Source organism: Pteropus medius, unplaced genomic scaffold (assembly GCF_902729225.1).
Source record: "Pteropus medius unplaced genomic scaffold, Ma_sr-lr_union100, whole genome shotgun sequence".
NCBI lineage: Eukaryota > Metazoa > Chordata > Mammalia > Chiroptera > Pteropodidae > Pteropus > Pteropus medius.
In genome coordinates, this window is record NW_024352784.1 from 13,167,099 (window position 1) to 13,183,257 (window position 16,159).

The 16,159-nt window shown below is 36.5% G+C and overlaps 1 protein-coding gene across 14 annotated transcripts; it reads right to left on the minus strand.

Moving 5' to 3' along the window:
- Nucleotides 1-945: 945 nt before the first annotated feature.
- Nucleotides 946-7,767, minus strand: CREBZF (CREB/ATF bZIP transcription factor). Of its 14 annotated transcripts, XM_039848211.1 has the most exons (5): nucleotides 6,456-7,767; nucleotides 6,175-6,252; nucleotides 5,833-5,947; nucleotides 5,048-5,116; nucleotides 946-3,314 (listed from the first exon to the last, which is right to left on the minus strand). In XM_039848211.1, the coding sequence occupies exons 1-2, from the start codon at nucleotides 7,496-7,498 to the stop codon at nucleotides 6,237-6,239; spliced, it is 1,059 nt and encodes a 352-aa protein (XP_039704145.1). In that variant the 5' UTR covers nucleotides 7,499-7,767; the 3' UTR covers nucleotides 946-3,314; nucleotides 5,048-5,116; nucleotides 5,833-5,947; nucleotides 6,175-6,236. The 14 variants fall into 14 exon arrangements, with proteins under 14 accessions (XP_039704145.1, XP_039704144.1, XP_039704142.1 ...); XM_039848210.1 differs by lacking the exon at nucleotides 5,833-5,947; XM_039848208.1 differs by having other exon boundaries at nucleotides 5,833-6,252.
- Between the last annotated feature and the right edge of the window lie 8,392 nt (nucleotides 7,768-16,159).

Here is a 16,159-nt window from a genome sequence, read left to right on the forward strand (position 1 = left end):
TTAAAATTATATGAAAAGGAAAATGTAGCCTATTGCTTAGAAAAGGCACCTTCATAAGTAAAATAGGCTTTCAATGCCTAAAGAAAGCAGTGTAGCTGAAGGTTAATTCAACCAAAATTAACAAAATACACATTTTCAATTTTTCAGAAAACAAAAATGATTTCTTTAAACAGGCATTTAAAATGTATTCCCTACTAAACTTTTACAAGAATGGATCCCAATTACGAGGCAAAAGAATCTTTGTTTTAATGTGGATATTCTCTGGATTATACAATTACTGGTGATTTTTCATCTTGATTCCTTTCTGAATTTTCTGTTTTCTATAATGAGTATGCTTTACTTTTACAACTAGGAAAAAATATATAATTTAAAAGGAGAAAGAGCTACCTATTTTATAAACCAAAATATTAAAGCTCTCTGACCAAAAATTAGACATTCGATCTGCATTCTGTCATTTTTATTTAAAGCAGTTCTACTTATCATGGTGAAGAAATGAACTAAAAGTAATTCCTTCAAAAATTAAGAATTAGATTCCAAAATTACTAAATTAGACTCCTTAAAAACTATGGTAAAATCAACTTAGATAATTCAAGTTGATATAACTGATATAACTAAATTGATTGGTACAAATTGTTTCCTTACTTATCCTTAAACATTCCCACAGTATTTACTGCCTAGAATAATACCATCTATAAATGAATACAGGTTTACAATGGTTTCAGGATTTTTCTGATATGTCCTTTACACCATGTACTTCTTAAATCACCTTTTCAATTACTAGAAATGCACAACATAAGCAAAAGAGCATGTTATTTTTAATCTGCTGCTATAAATCTAACAAAATTTTTCATGGGGGGGGAGATGAGTGACATGTGAACCGGCCATGATCTGCATTACAATTTAAGAAAAAAAGACATTTGTAACTCAGACCTAAAGAACACTGGCTCAGGAAAACAGCTTTTAATATTTCAGTTTGGTGACAGTAAACAATTTAAACCTGTCTTTTACAATTTACTTTGTATAGTTATTTGGCTTTAAAAAAATAAAGGGGTTCATATTATATTTAAGATATTAATGTAATTTGTAAACCCCCGACTGTAATACACTAAAAGCCAAAGGGGTCTCAGAAATTGACCTCAGTGGGTATATAGGACAAGATTTAGAATTTGGAGGCACATTCTAAAGGAAGTTGGCCCACTAATAAAATTCAAATCTGCATATGTTCAAAACACCATTAGTGACTAGATTTTTAAATTAGATTAACTGAAAATTGAGCAAAATATTTTCAACAAAAGTGGGTCAACAAAATTTTTAAAATGATTAAAGTGTGTTGTAAACTGATTTCTTTTTTAAAGGGGGGGAGCTCTTAAGAAATCTTGAATGTACAAATTGGGGAAAGGTAAACTAGGAATAACTATTCTCAGTAACAAAAGCAATGAAAACAATTAGCAAGTAACTTTCTACTAACCTATATCTAAAACAAATTTCTTCTCTAATATTACATGATTTATGTTCCTAATGATAAAATATTTACTTTCTGAATAATATTTAAAATATCTCATTTAATTTTTCTACACTTCAAAACTGCATGTAGATGACCATTTGCAATCCAGGTCAGAGCTCAGAATTCAGTCTGGTATAATAAAAAGGAGTGACTGGTGGACAGACTATTACCATACTGCAAGTTGAAATACGTGAAAAATACCGTGCTGGACAAATAAAACACTCTTACAAGTTTCCAATTAAAGACCTCCCTTCTTTTTGATTTCTGGCTTAGGCAGTAACTATCTGACTTCTGAAGAAAAAACAGCACAGTAAAATATAAAAAACATTTGGGAGAGTCTCAAAACTTTGTATTGACAGAGTCTGGGAAAAAAACTTGAAAGTATTTTACTACCTAGTTATCAGATTATTTAGCTTAAAACACTAAGTTAGTAAAACCTTAAACTGTACTTTCAAAATGCTAAACTTGGCAATCACATATTTTAAAAGATAATTACTCATTATCAGTGAATTATCCACTCTCTTCTGTCAAAGTGATAGTTATAGCAACCAAATTGTACAGATGCCTAATCTTTGTGGAATTACAACCAGCTGTACTGTTTGTACTGTAGGAGCACCCAACAGTCAAGTATAAGCCACTGGAAATGCTCTCTCCTGCCAGGCATCATAGATACTGAATACACTTAAATTGTAAGAAACTGAGTAGATTTAATAAGTTTTGTATACCACCATACAATAACCGAACTATAGTTATTACGATGAATCACTCTGGAAAGAAAAGAAATAAGAGCTTATCTCCTACCCCCTCCCACTTCTATCATCTGCACACTTCCCAAATGTAAGATAATATGATTCAGTCTAGACCAGGTGAAACAATGCAGTAACATAATCCAACAACAAAAATGAAATAAAACCAGAGTTTTGAGTGTTTTTTCATACTTGTAATAAACTGGGAAAATATTTCAATTAAGTAAAACCACCATATTCCATGAAGAAAGCCATTCCCATTATCCAGAATACTAAAACCCTTACATAACACTGGAGAAATTTTAATTTATATAAAACAGTAGAAACTAGTATACCATTCATTAGAAACCTCAAAATATTCAAAAAAACTGTCAAATACTTAGAGAAAGGACAAGAAGCCAAAACCTCAGAATCCACACATCCTGGTTACCCTGAATTGCATTTAACCAACCACACATTTAATCATAAATCCAACTTTTTCAAAGATACACAAAATCAATGCATCTATTTAAAAATGCTACTCTTTATAGTTAAGAACTTTACATTAACTTTCATATTCTACTCAGCAAGATCTGTCTGTTTCAGATTCTCTCATGTTCCAGGAAATACAAACTCATGATATGCCTTGTGATCACTAATAGCCTGTTTATGTAATTCTACTCTACTAAATATAATTCCATAGAATGTGCTCTTGATTATGTAAAGAATCTAATACTCCTTGATGAAATACTGTAATTCTCCAATGGTTACAGTTTTTTAAAAGGTATGCAAAGAACTATCACTCCCATGAAAGACAAAAAAAAAAGTATAATTTCGTTCCAAAATTAACTTAGTCTCATGGATTTCTATTAAGTCTTTCAAGGATTCCAGAGAATCTTTTCATATCTCCATTTCTGGAAAGTGAAACCAGTATAGAAGTAATTTGGGAACTTGAAAATGGCATTCATTTTTTTCAGCAGATGCCAAATTTTTGACCGACATGGCTCCCACAATTACTTTGTTACCATCAGTCCAGTCAGTTAACAGGTTGTAGGAAAAGATTCGTTTTTGCAGACACTGCTAAGCTGTTTAAAGAGAAGAAAGAGAGATTAATTTAGTGATTATAAAATGCACAAATATTTAAAATATCTTGAAAACTTTCTGTCAGCTTATATCAGAGGTGTGACTGACTACATTTTAACAAATGTGAACATTCATAAGTCTGGTCAAAGGAAGTACAAAAACAGTAAGTCAAAATGATAGAAATAGTAGGTAAATATGATGTGTTCAATTAATGTATGAATTGCTGTCACCATCAGAAGAAAAATATTAAAAAGCTACACTTTTAGTTCTATACCATTTTGCCACAAAGGCAAAATTAGGGGGAAAAAAATTCCCTAAATTGTTTTCATCCATTACAGTAAATAAAGCCAAACCTGAAAATTTCAAAACAATCTAGATTATATTCAAGAAATCTTTGTCCAACTACTATTCACCAGAACACCACTTTCTAAAAATAGTAAGACAACAGTTTCATATTAATCATAACTTTTTTAATTAACAAGTAGTGAATAGGACACTTTAAGATATTGTTTACTACATACGGAAATAAACAGATCTATTGTAAGTTCAGAAACTCAAACATTTACAGTAAAATGTGCTTACACATAAATGTAACCAATGTAAAGCCCCTGTTAGATAGGTCCTAAGTACATGCAATACCATGTAAAAACAAGACCATGAAGCTGATGTAAAAGATGACAAAATCACTGAGTCACCAAAATTAGAAAAAAAAGAAAATGAAATGGAAACTAAGAAAAGACAGTTAAAACATAAGAAACCTAACAAAGCAGCTTTAAAAATAGGCGATGCTAATCTCCACTTTCAAAAAGTTCTTAATCAAGTATCTCCAAAAACTGCCATTTATAAAATGACATTCTAAAATCTACACTTGGAATTTCAAAGCATCCCAATTCAGAAAACTTTGATTCTCTCCAAACCCGAACTTCAAATAATGCAGGAAAAGCATTGCTGTTAGAAAGAAAATATTCCAAGGAATGGTATAATTTTTAGAAAAACGCACTTACTGCTTCCAGAACCTTTTAAGACCCACAGTCAGCATTAACTACAATCATTTTTCCTATTTTCATCCATTATTTTCCAATGTCATGTTAGAGATGAATAAATTCTTTGAGCCCATAACTGAAAGATCAACAAACCTGGTTTTATTATGACACCATATTTTTGTCATTGGTACTGCACAAAATTATATACATAGAAATATATACAAAATGTTCAAGTATTAATTAAATTTCAATTCAAGGCTTCTGTTTCAAAAAGCTACATTTAACATATTCCATAAAGATAGCACAAATTAGTCATTTCAAATAATTTTTCCAACTACTTTTGGTTTATATATATATATATATAATTCAGTAGGCACTAAAAATCCATGCAGCTGCATTGTGAGGGGCTTGCTCCTGCACTTAGGTATAAGCAGGTTCATCACTCCAGGTTGTGAGTTTGGCTACTACCCATTCATGCTCAAGTGCAGATGATTTTACAAAATATGCTGTGATGCACTGGAAACCAAGACCAAGTTAGGTCTCAAATCGTATTATCTAGCAACAAAACATTTACAGTTGTGCAAGAACAAGGATTCCATTTTCATAACCAAATAACAACAAAATAAAACATTTTATGTGTAAGATAACTTACATCTTTGGACTGCTGGAAAATACTTTTTAATTATGAACATTTTAAGATAAAAGACAGCAGAAGCCCTGATATTACCTCTTTTCCTCATTTCTTATACTACCTTTTAAAATAAAGCAGGAAATGTGGCCAGCAGCTGGTCCCGTCTCTTCTGCCCCAACAGCTGTATCCACTTTAGCACAAAGAAAAACAAGGATGCTAAATACGTATATACTTTATCAAACAGTGATGTTTCACAAAGAATTTCTTAATGAGTCTTACTGAAGGACAGCGTAACAACTGGACAACAGATTTTTAAGAGTACTGCAATGGAAGGCTATGTCCAATCTTTGGGATAAGTGTCAATCATAAGTAGCCAGAATCACTCAATTTTTAAAATTATTTTTAAATAGGATGAATACTTCTGAAATATGGAGAAAAAGATTCTTTGTGAAGCCTCACTTTACATGTTTTCATTCATATTTCACAACCTTCAAAATCTAATCATACATAAATTTAACCTAAAATTTTAATACAACAAAAATAAAGGTGTTCAACAATTTATGCATACTCAGTGATAGGATAATCACTGTGCTGGTCCTCTAAGAAACATTTTATTAACCATTCTTATTCCTCCAATTAACTAACACAGGAGTCTGATATGCATGTTAATTTCCAACTTCTCTAACAGTGAGATATTAAAATCTGTTAATCTGAATATTGTATTTCTAGATCTTCTACTGAAAAAAGGCATTCTTGACTATTTAAGAGATTTCTGTCATCTCCAGCAAAATAACTTATCACATTTGTGCATGCCCCAAACACTTATTGTCAACCTCTGAAAAGTTGCTCTAAAATTGGAATTCCAATTTGCACCTTGTACAACTCGGAACTTCCATTCAACTTCACCTGTTTCACTGTCTCCAAACTGTATTTCTATTAGCAGCTTTCAGTGTACAGTTGGAATCGATGTCATCCAAGGCCATGTCCACACTGGGGACAGAAGAGCTAGGTACACGCAAGTCTGAACAAGGGGACACATTAACAGCTATTTCAACCAGAAGGCATCTTAAATACATTACTGACCAGCACAAGTCTGTTTCCAGGGTGGACAGGGCCCAAATTAGATTCCCCTCCCACCTTCCAAAAAAGAAAAAAAAAAAAAATCACACACACACAAATTGAGATGTTGCCCATTAAAGTAGACTAAGCAGCAGAGCATGAGCGTTACGTGAAGAGATGGATCCTTACCAGGTTGTGAGGCGGGAACGACTGTTCTGTAACCCCTACAACGGAGCCTGGCAGGAAGGAAATCACCTAAAAAAGAAACTGTCAGAGAGATTTAATAGTCACATGTTATCATTAGGAGTTGGTTACAGTGTCACATTCATGCTTTTAGCTAAACACTTAAATATTACTTTTTTTCCTCCTCTGAAATGTGTCCAGTGAAGATGTCCCACTAAGGTGTTTTACATGGTGTAAGGGAGTTGAAAGGGGTAAACGCGGATAAAGAGCAGATTACTTGACCCTACATTTTAAGAGAAGACGACGCCTTCCGGGCGCACGCCGAGCAGAACTCCACCGACACCTTATCCTTGTCCACATGAAGACACACTCCACCCGCTGAGTCGTCCTCTTCCAGCAGGTCCTGAGGCTGCTTTCCCACCGGCAAAGCGTAGTCATGGTCACCGGCGGGCGAGTCCCTGAAGAGCGAGGTGGTCAGCCGCAGTCCCACGCCGCTCAGCCGGCTCAGCAAGCGAGCCAGTCCGGTCTCGTTGGCTAAGACGGCCCGTAGGTAGCGACTCTCCTCCTGCAGTGCTTGTACGCGCTTGCCCAGCTCCCGGTTCTCGGCCCGCAGCTCCTGGTTCTCGGCTGCCAGGCCCCGAACTCGACTCTCCAGCCCCATCACGTACTCCTTCTTCTTCAGCCGATTAAGACGGGCAGCCGCCGCCGCCGCCTTCCGAGGACTCTTTGTCGCCGCCTGGTTGGTGTCGTTGCCGCCACTACTGCTGCTGCCTCCTCCTGGGGACTTTCTCCGCCTCTTTTCGCCGCTGCCACTGTCACTGCTGCTGCTGCAGCCTCCGATACCGTTTAATAGCCTCTGCAGCAGGTCAGAAAAGCGCTGCATCTCGGCAGCCGCGGACTCGTCGTCATCATCCCCTCTCCAAAGGCCGCCGCTATCCGAGCCACCGCCAGACGAGGAGAGAGGCCCAGGCGAGCTGAGCCCGGGTTCCAGGTGCCAGTCCGGTTGACGGGGGTCCAGCAGATCCGCCAGTTCCAGGCCGGACAGAAAGTCCATGTCCTCCGTCTCTTCCCCAGGGACGCTAGCAATCGCCTCCTCCTCCATCTCCTCCGGCGAGGGCGCGCGCACGGCCACGCTGCCGCGCCCCCCACTTCCGTCCTCCAATTCGCCCTCGTCGCCGCGTCGCTGCTCACGGCGGGGAGATCTGGCCGCGGCCGCCGCTCCGGTCAAGTCCGGGGGCAGCGAGCAGGTGCCGCCCTGCGCCGGGCTCTCGCTGCGGGTTGGGGAGTCGCTGCCCGAGGCCGCCAGCAGTTTGGTCAGGCTGTGCCTCATGGGGCCCAGCGACGGGCCCACGTAGGCCCCGGCCTCTCAGACCGGGCCTCGCGGGCCCAAGGACCCCAAGGCCCCAGCGCGGGTAGCCGGTGAGCTGGGCCTGAAGGAAATGAAGGGGAAGGTCCCAGTCGCCTCCTGTCCCACTACGCTGGTCGACCCCCCGCACACAGGCGGGGGGAGGGAAGGGAGAACGAGGCGGCGAGACCCGACGATGACTCGACCGCGACACCCAGACAACGGCTTGGCCGGAAGTCGGTCGATCTCGCCCCAGCCCCTCCCACGGCATTTCGCGCTCCACCAGGCTCTAACATCGCGAGAGTTCAGAGAGGTCTCGAGTGGGAGCAATTCCAGTTCTCCAGTGATGTCATAATAACAGCGGCAAAAATAACAACGAAATCTCGAGTGTATGGAAAAAGTGGCCTACCTTCTCTGCCCTCACTTCTCAGCTCTGCATTCTAACTTCCAGTGAAACCACCCTCGCTCTGAAAAGATCTCTTAGATAATAAATTTATGAATAATCTTAAAGTTATCCTGGATTTCGCTTGAATTTAAGACTGGTGATCTACTCGCTCTTGAAATTGCTCCTTTCCCCGTTCTGTTATAATGCAAGATCATTTCACGCCAACACTTATAGAGTATTGGGGGAAAAAAGAGGTAAATAAGTAAGTCATTCAGATATAATTTAATTTTCCCAAGCTTTTCTTATAAAAGCTCCCAAATATACAAACTATGTGAAAGAATAGTACGGTATCCACTCTAATTTAACAATAGTACTCAATACTGGGACTCAACAATTCAGCAATATTTGCCATTTGCTTTATCTGCATATAAATGTAAAACAATTACTAATTTTACTGAATCATCCCAAAGTTGCAGACAAGACACCACCCCAACACCAGTATGCAGCTCTAAAAATAAGGACAGTCTCTTGCATAATCATAATACTATTATCAGGTCTTGAGAAAATTAACAATCCTTTGCTAATGTTATCACAGAGGCCTTATTCAAATTTCCTCAGCTTTCCTCAGAATAATCTTTTATAAGGATATTTTATTTTGAGCCAGGCTTCAATCAAGGGTCACTTACTGCATTTGGTTATGTTTCTGTGATTCCCCCTTCCATCCTCCCCCCACCTCCCTGGCCTTTTCTCAAACTAAATTAGTCCCTTCCATTTCTAGTTTTTCTTAATACTGGCTTTTTGAACAGACATGGTCAGTTGTTTTGGAAAATGCACCACATTCTAGATTTGTCTGTTTCCTCATCATGTCGTTTATCTTTGTTCCTCTAATCCCACAAGGTATTTGAGATTTGAAGCAGTTCACGGATTCATTAGAAATAAAACTATTTAAACTTTTAAAAAGCAAGGCCAATGAAAATAGATGAAATAGGAAAATAAGGAGTTCCAAAAGTAGGAAAGGTTCGTATTGGAATGATAACCTTACACAGTTATTCAAATTGAACTAACAATAGACTAAGTTTACTGGCAGCCCAAACCTGGGAAGGGAGGGAGGAAAATACAAACTTTCCTTTGTTTGCTCATGAGTACAGTATGCAGTATATGAATTCTTTAACCATTTTGCAGTTCTTAGGTCTTAAAGATACTTCTCAGTAAAATACTGAATAAAGTAGCAGATAGCCTTAACAATAGCTACTTTTATATGGCTGTTTCTTACAAAGATAGAAAGCAAGTTCAGAGAAAGCTGGACACTGATAGGTCCCAAATATCAGAACAGTACCTGCCTCAGCTTAGGCTTCAATAAATATTTGTTGAACGGATGAATGAAGGAGGTCTCCAGTTTTGGCTGAAGGCATAATAACACTAAAGGTCAACTAATGAAAACAATTCTGCAAGAAGCAAAATAAGTAAGGCCTATGGTATCTAGAAGAATAAATAAATGGACTCTATGTCCTTTTAACCTTCTCCCTAGGAAAGGTTTTGCTAAAGTAGAACACCCAACAGTTGAAGATGATATATACTCTGGCCTGCATTGAGTTATAGGTGTTTTGTGTGGCTGGTAATCCCATCCAACTGCATTTTCTCCTCAGGCAAAATTCAAATCATTTGATTCGATTTTTACATTTGATTGATTTATTACATTTCTCCCCAAATTACAAGATTTTGGTTTAAATGTACATGGCTTAACAGCATCTCCAGTTGGACTAAGAGAAAAGTAGACCGAAAAAGAAGGAAGTTTTTGCAATGTGGCCTCAGAAGACAAAAAAGCAAGTAAAGCAAGAGTAAACCTCCCAGAAAATAGCTCCCCATCTCCTTCACCATTCTATCTTTTTCTTCTTCTCACTCTCCTTCTCTATAGATGTGTTGTTTTCTAGTTATAATGATCATTGCAAAAAATTCAGAAATGTATAAAAATGTAGACAGATAGTACCCCCCATATGCTTATTTTTGATGACTGTCTAGAATTTCATTTCATGAATTTTGCAACTTTTATTCAATCAGTTCCTCATTAATAACACATAGGTTGTGTTGACATTTTCACTATTATAAACCACCAGATATTGTGCAAACATTTTGGTTCATTTATCCTATAACTTCCTCAGGATGAATTCTTTGAAGTAGAATTTCTAGGTATAATTTTTATACATAGACCCTTATTACCTGTGGAAAGGTATCTCTCACCAATGGTGTATAACAGTATTTAGTTCCTAAACACTCGATGACAGAAGACTTGTTCTTCTTAAAATGTGCCAGTTCAAAAATAAAAAGTGCTAGTTTTTTGTGTGAATTTGAATTTCTTTGATTATTAGAAGGCTGAATGTTTTTCACATGACCAATGGATTTCGAATGTAAACAGCCTTTTCACCACTTTAGCCCATTTTTTTCTTGAGGTGAAAGAAATCATTTGCCTTTTTCCTTCTTGATTTATATGAACTCTTTGCATTATAGGGAAAACATACCTTTATCTCATAAATATTCCAATTTTTTCCAGTTGGTCATTTATTGGAGGAGGGAAGAGGTGAAATCGCTTGTTTTGCTATAATTTTTAAATAGTCGATCTATTAAAATTTTCTTCATGTTTTCTGGCTGTGACTTTAAGCCTAAAAAGGCTTTATTAGCCTAAATAACACTAAATTTATTTATGTGTGTTAGAACTTTCTAAATTACTTCCATTTATATTTTACTCAGTTTTTTTTTTAACAACATTAGTGACAATTTATTTCATTTAGATCCAAATGGAATTTATTCTGGTATAAAATGTAACATAGGAATATAATTTTTCAAAAAGTGATCTGCCCCACTTATTTCCCAACATGTATGCCATATATCAAATTCTTACATGTAGTTGGATCTATTTCTGGTCTTTTTCTTCTATTTATCAGTCTCACCATTCTGGAAGCAAAATCACTCTATTTTTATTGCGGTTTTATAATTTTTATAATATTTTTAATATCTCATAGGACAATTCTTTTTCTAGTCTGACTTTCTCAGAATTTTCTATCTATAGATGAATATGTATTCTTCCAGATAATTTCATAAAATTTTCCAAGTTCAAAAAAGAGCTGGAATTTTCATGGTAATTGCATTAAACATATTGATTTAATTTTTTCCCAGTTATTTTATTCTTTTTAGTTTTTGCTACCAGACTAGATTATTTCCTCTTTTATGTTTTCTAAATGGTTATTGTTGCTGCATAGGAAAGCTATCGATCTTTTTTTCTTAAATTTTTTACTGACTACCCCACTGAACTTACTTAATAGTTTTTATTTTCAGTTTATTCAAATTTTCCTGGTAGACAATTATATCACCTTATTATATATAATGACAATTTTGCATCCTTCTTTGCAATATGATAATGAAATAGCACATTCACATTGATGTTTAATAATACTCTTGATAGCCAACTTCTTTGTCTTATTCCTTACTTCTAATGTCTACTTATTGATTTGAGGTGGATGTTTATACTAGGTTAAGCTCAATTACAGGAAACAGATACCAGTCTGGCTATTTTAAGCAGAAAAAGATGTAACACAGAGAATGCGTGCTTACAGAGTCATTGGAAGGACAGGAGAACTGAGCATTAGTCTGGGTGATCAAGAATGCCTCTCAATACAATGTAGCCAAATAGGCCTGATAAGGAACTGCTATCTCTGATCCAATTGGGAAAGTGGTAAATAGAAAGCTGGAATGTTGGCTTCAAGAGTATTGCTGCTGTCAGAACTCTCAACCCCATGTATTAATTATCTACTGCTGCCTAACGAGTTACCCATAACCTAAAAACAGTAAGTATTTGCTTATATATGGTTTAAAACACAATAAACATTTATTATTTCTCACAGTTTCTGTGGTGAGAATTTTGTAAGTACCTTGGCTAAGCATTCTGGCTCTGGAATTCTCATGGAATTTAGTCAGATGTTGGCTGGGGCTGAGGTCGTCAGAAGGTTTAACTCAGGCTAGAGGGTCCACTTCCAAGGTGGCTGACATGTTGGTCCTGGGAAAAGCCTCAGTTCTCCCTCCATGTGGGCCTCTCCACAGGTTATGTGAGTGTCTACACTACGTGGTGGCTGGCTTCCCCGAGAGTGAATGATCCAAGAGACCAAGGAAGCAGCAGCAGTGTATTTTATGATCTAGCCTCAGAAGTCACATACGATCACTTCTGTAGTAGTCTATTGGTCATGGTCACATGAGTCAGACTTTATTCACTGTAGAAGGAGACTACACAAGAATGTGAATACTAGGAGACAAGAATCATTCGGTGCTATCTTGGGGGCTAACTACTATATCCTATAAAACTCATGAATAAACACTGGGATGCTGTTGCGGAAAAACCCAACGTCTCCCAAAAGCGGTTGGTGGCAGCAACAGCCAACAGCAAAGGAAAAGGGCCTCATTTGCATCTTCCAAATATAACTACAGCGGAGTCTGAAAATATAGATTATCTTGTGTTTCTTTGTTTTAGCTTTTCCATTTCTGCAATACAGGAAAGCACATTAAAAGAGGTATTAAAATAGATGATGAGCACCAATCTATTAAATTCTCCACAAAGATCATGACTTTATGGTACTGCAGCACCAATACACACATTTACTGAATTTTCTATAGCAGAGAATTTGCTGGTAGAGAATTAACTGAATCAAGGTTGGTGCTTTGCTGAGTGGACACAGCAGAAGGATAAGAGTGCTACAGAGAACTGAGTACTCATTTTAATATGATTTGCCTGTTCACTCATAAAGTATAACCAATAAAGGGTGAGAAGTGAGATCATGGAAGGATCTTATGACTAGATGAAAACTGAAGATTCAAGAGATTGACAGTGTCTCAGATATTGTAGCATTATGTTTACCAGGGCTACATAATTTGCAGGGATTATGCTCAATTCCCAGTGTGCTGATTGTATTTCCATTCCCTTATCCTTCACTAAAGAAAGTATTTCTGAGTGCAAATAAATGAGAGCTATACTAGTATGAACTTCTCTGGAATCTGATTTATTTTATTTTTAAATAACCAACATTTGTAACCAACTAAAATAGTAACAACTCCCTGGTATGCCTCCCAACCAGTCAAGAGCCACATTTGCTGCCACTGAAGTTGAGAATTGCTGCTTTGGTCAGGGAAGGGACAGCAGGTGCAGAAGAAGTTTGGGTGTTAGAAATTTAGCAGGGTAGGAGCAGGGCCTTTCATATTCCATAGGAAGGAGTCCCCTTCTCAAGTGGAAGTTGTCTCATTTCTCACACCAAACACCCCAGAACCAGAATTTGGCTGAGCTGCTCTTGTTTCTTGATGCTTCTTCAAGGCTAATTCCAAAGCATTTCTCTTCCTCCCTCCTTCAGAAAAAGCAACCATTGCTTAATTTTAATTTTTTAAAAATTGAAAATTTGCATTTACACAAGAAGTAAAGAGTATACTGAATTCCTACACACTCCTCATTCAGATTTGAAAATTATCAAAACTGCCACATTTGCTTCATCCCCCTGACTTTTCTTACTGAAGAATTTTAGAGTAAAAATCCTAGACATCATGTCATTTTATCCTTTCACCTGTCAGTATTCAATTTTAACTGTAAGGTCACTTTTTTTCTATAAACACAATGTCATGATTGTGACTAGCAAAGTTATTATGGATTTCTTGGTATCATTCAATTATCTCAAAAATTTCTGTCTACAGATGGCTTGGTTGAATCGGTATCCAAAACAATTCTATACATTCCACTTGGTTGTTATATCTCTTAAATCTCTTTTAATCTAGGATCTCCCTCCACCCTTTTTCTCCAATGCCATTTGATTTTCTGAAGAAACCAGGTCAGTTGTCCTGTGGAATGTCCCATTTTCTCAATTTATCTGTTTGCTTTCTTGTGGTGCCATTTTACCTTTTCCACTAGCTTTATATTTCCTATAAGTGGAAGTTAGTTCTTAGGGCTTAGTTAGTTTAAGGTTCAACATTTTTGTCCAGAATACTTAAGAGGGGCTGTTCTCTATGTTGCATCACATCAGGAGGCACATAATGTCTAGCTTTACTGTCTTTGTTGACGCTAAAATTGATTAATGTTTTCAAATTGTGAGAGTCTAATTCCTCCATTGTAAAATTCTCCATTACCCTTTTTCCTAATAATTTCACCTAATGATGGTCAGTGCCTAAATTAGTTATTTCACTAGGAGTTACAAAATGATGATTTTTAAATTTCTTATTCCTTTATCTGAAATTCTTCTGTGAAAAACAACTTTATCTCATGACATATAGGCCATTTTGTTACCTTGAAATACAGGAAACTGGGAGAGTAGGATAAATGCTCAATTATTTCCTTTTAATTGCCACTTTTTAGAGTAAGGAGTTAATGACTGATGAGTTTTCTGTTTGTTGTTTCGTTACTGTTATTGTTTTGTTTTCTCTCTTTTTGGTATATCATAATGAACTCATAATTTTCCAATATTCAGTGTGTTTCACTCAGTTGCAGTTATTATTCAAATTCTTCATCTGTGGCCATTGGGAGCCTCTCCAATATGGTTCTTAGGTCTTTCTGACAGAACGCCATTAGTCTTTGATAATTTGCTTTCTGACACAACCAACTGCCTCAGGTTCATCTTGTATATTTACTACTCCAGATCTGGAATCAGCCATTCCTCCAAAAAGCCCTTCTTCATTTTAGTAGAAAATAGTTTTTGGAGTCCACAAACTGGGCCCTAGGGATGCCCACTGCTACAGGATTGTCATTGTGTTTAGACATTTCGGTTGACAGAACTAGAAAATATGTTGCTGTTGTTGTTTTTTAAAAAAATCTGTTACAGATTTAGACTATTTTCAATTCAAATTTAAAATTAAATGATTTTTACATTACTTTTTAATATCTTAATTGTACACTGAAAACTGTGTCTCTAGCAACATTAATATAATCATTTTTTTTGCTTTAGCCTCACTCTCTCATATATATATGATGTAGTTTAAAAATAGTTTTAAAGTGTAATATAATACTTTTAAAAATAATACCAATATCACAACTAAGCATAAAACTAATCAATGAACATCTGATAAGGGATTAATATCCAAAATTTATAAAGAACTCATACAACTCAACAACGAAAAAAATCTAAAAAATTGGCGGAGGACCTGAACAGACTCTTCTCCCAGGAAGACATACAAAAAGCCAAAAGATATATGAAAAGCTGCTCAAGATCACTAATCATCAGAGAAATGCAAATCAAAACCACAATGAGATATCACATCATACCTGTCAGAATGGCTATCAATAAATCAACAAACAAGTGTTGGGGAGGATGTGGAGAAAAGGGAACCCTTGTGCACTGTTGGTGGGACTGCAAATTGGTATAGCCACTATGTAAAACAGTTTGGAGGTTCCTCAAAAAATTAAAAATAGAACTACCTTTTGACCCAGCAATTGCACTTCTGGGTATTTAGACAAAGCAAACCAAAACTCTAATTCAAAGATCTGTGCATGCCTATGTTTACTGCAGAGCTATTCACAATAACTGAGATATGGAAGCAACCTAAGTGCCCATCAATAGACGACTGGATAGAAAAGTTATGGTACATTTGTACAATGGAATATTACTCAGCCATAAAAAATGAAATCTTACCATTTGCAACTACATGGATAGACTTAGAGGATATTAAGCTGAGTGAAATAAGTCAGAAAGAGAAAGATAAATACTGTATGATTTCACTTATATGCAGACTCTAAGGAACAAAAGGAACAAACTAAATGAAAACAGACTCAGATACAGAGAACAAAATGGTAATTGCCAGAGGAGAGAGGGTTTGGGGGCTGGGTGAAAAAGGTGAAGGGATGAAGAAGTATGAATTAATGGTTATAAAACAGTCACGGGGACATAGAGTACAGCATAGGGAATATAGTCAATATTATTGTCAGGGCTATGTATAGAGATAGATGGGTGCTAGAGTAATTGGGGGATCACTTCACAAATTACATACATGTATAATCATTGTACTATATACCCGAAACTAATATAAAAAAAAAATCAATGAAATTTACTAAGATTTCTTGGTGGCTCTATTTCTCTTTGGAATATTTTCTATTAAGGATATTCATTAAAAATTCTGTTTTCTAGAGTCATTTGGATAATTCTTTTTTCTATTTGATTATAGCAATGTGAAATTCCTACCATGTCCTGGTCATGTCTCTCACTGAAAATTTTAGCTCTCTGGTTTCCTCTTCATCCAGTAAGACTTTA

Bases quoted from the DNA above. Each gene is read 5' to 3' on its own strand.
- CREBZF (XM_039848210.1), bottom strand. From the start codon at position 7,498: ATGAGGCACAGCCTGACCAAACTGCTGGCGGCCTCGGGCAGCGACTCC.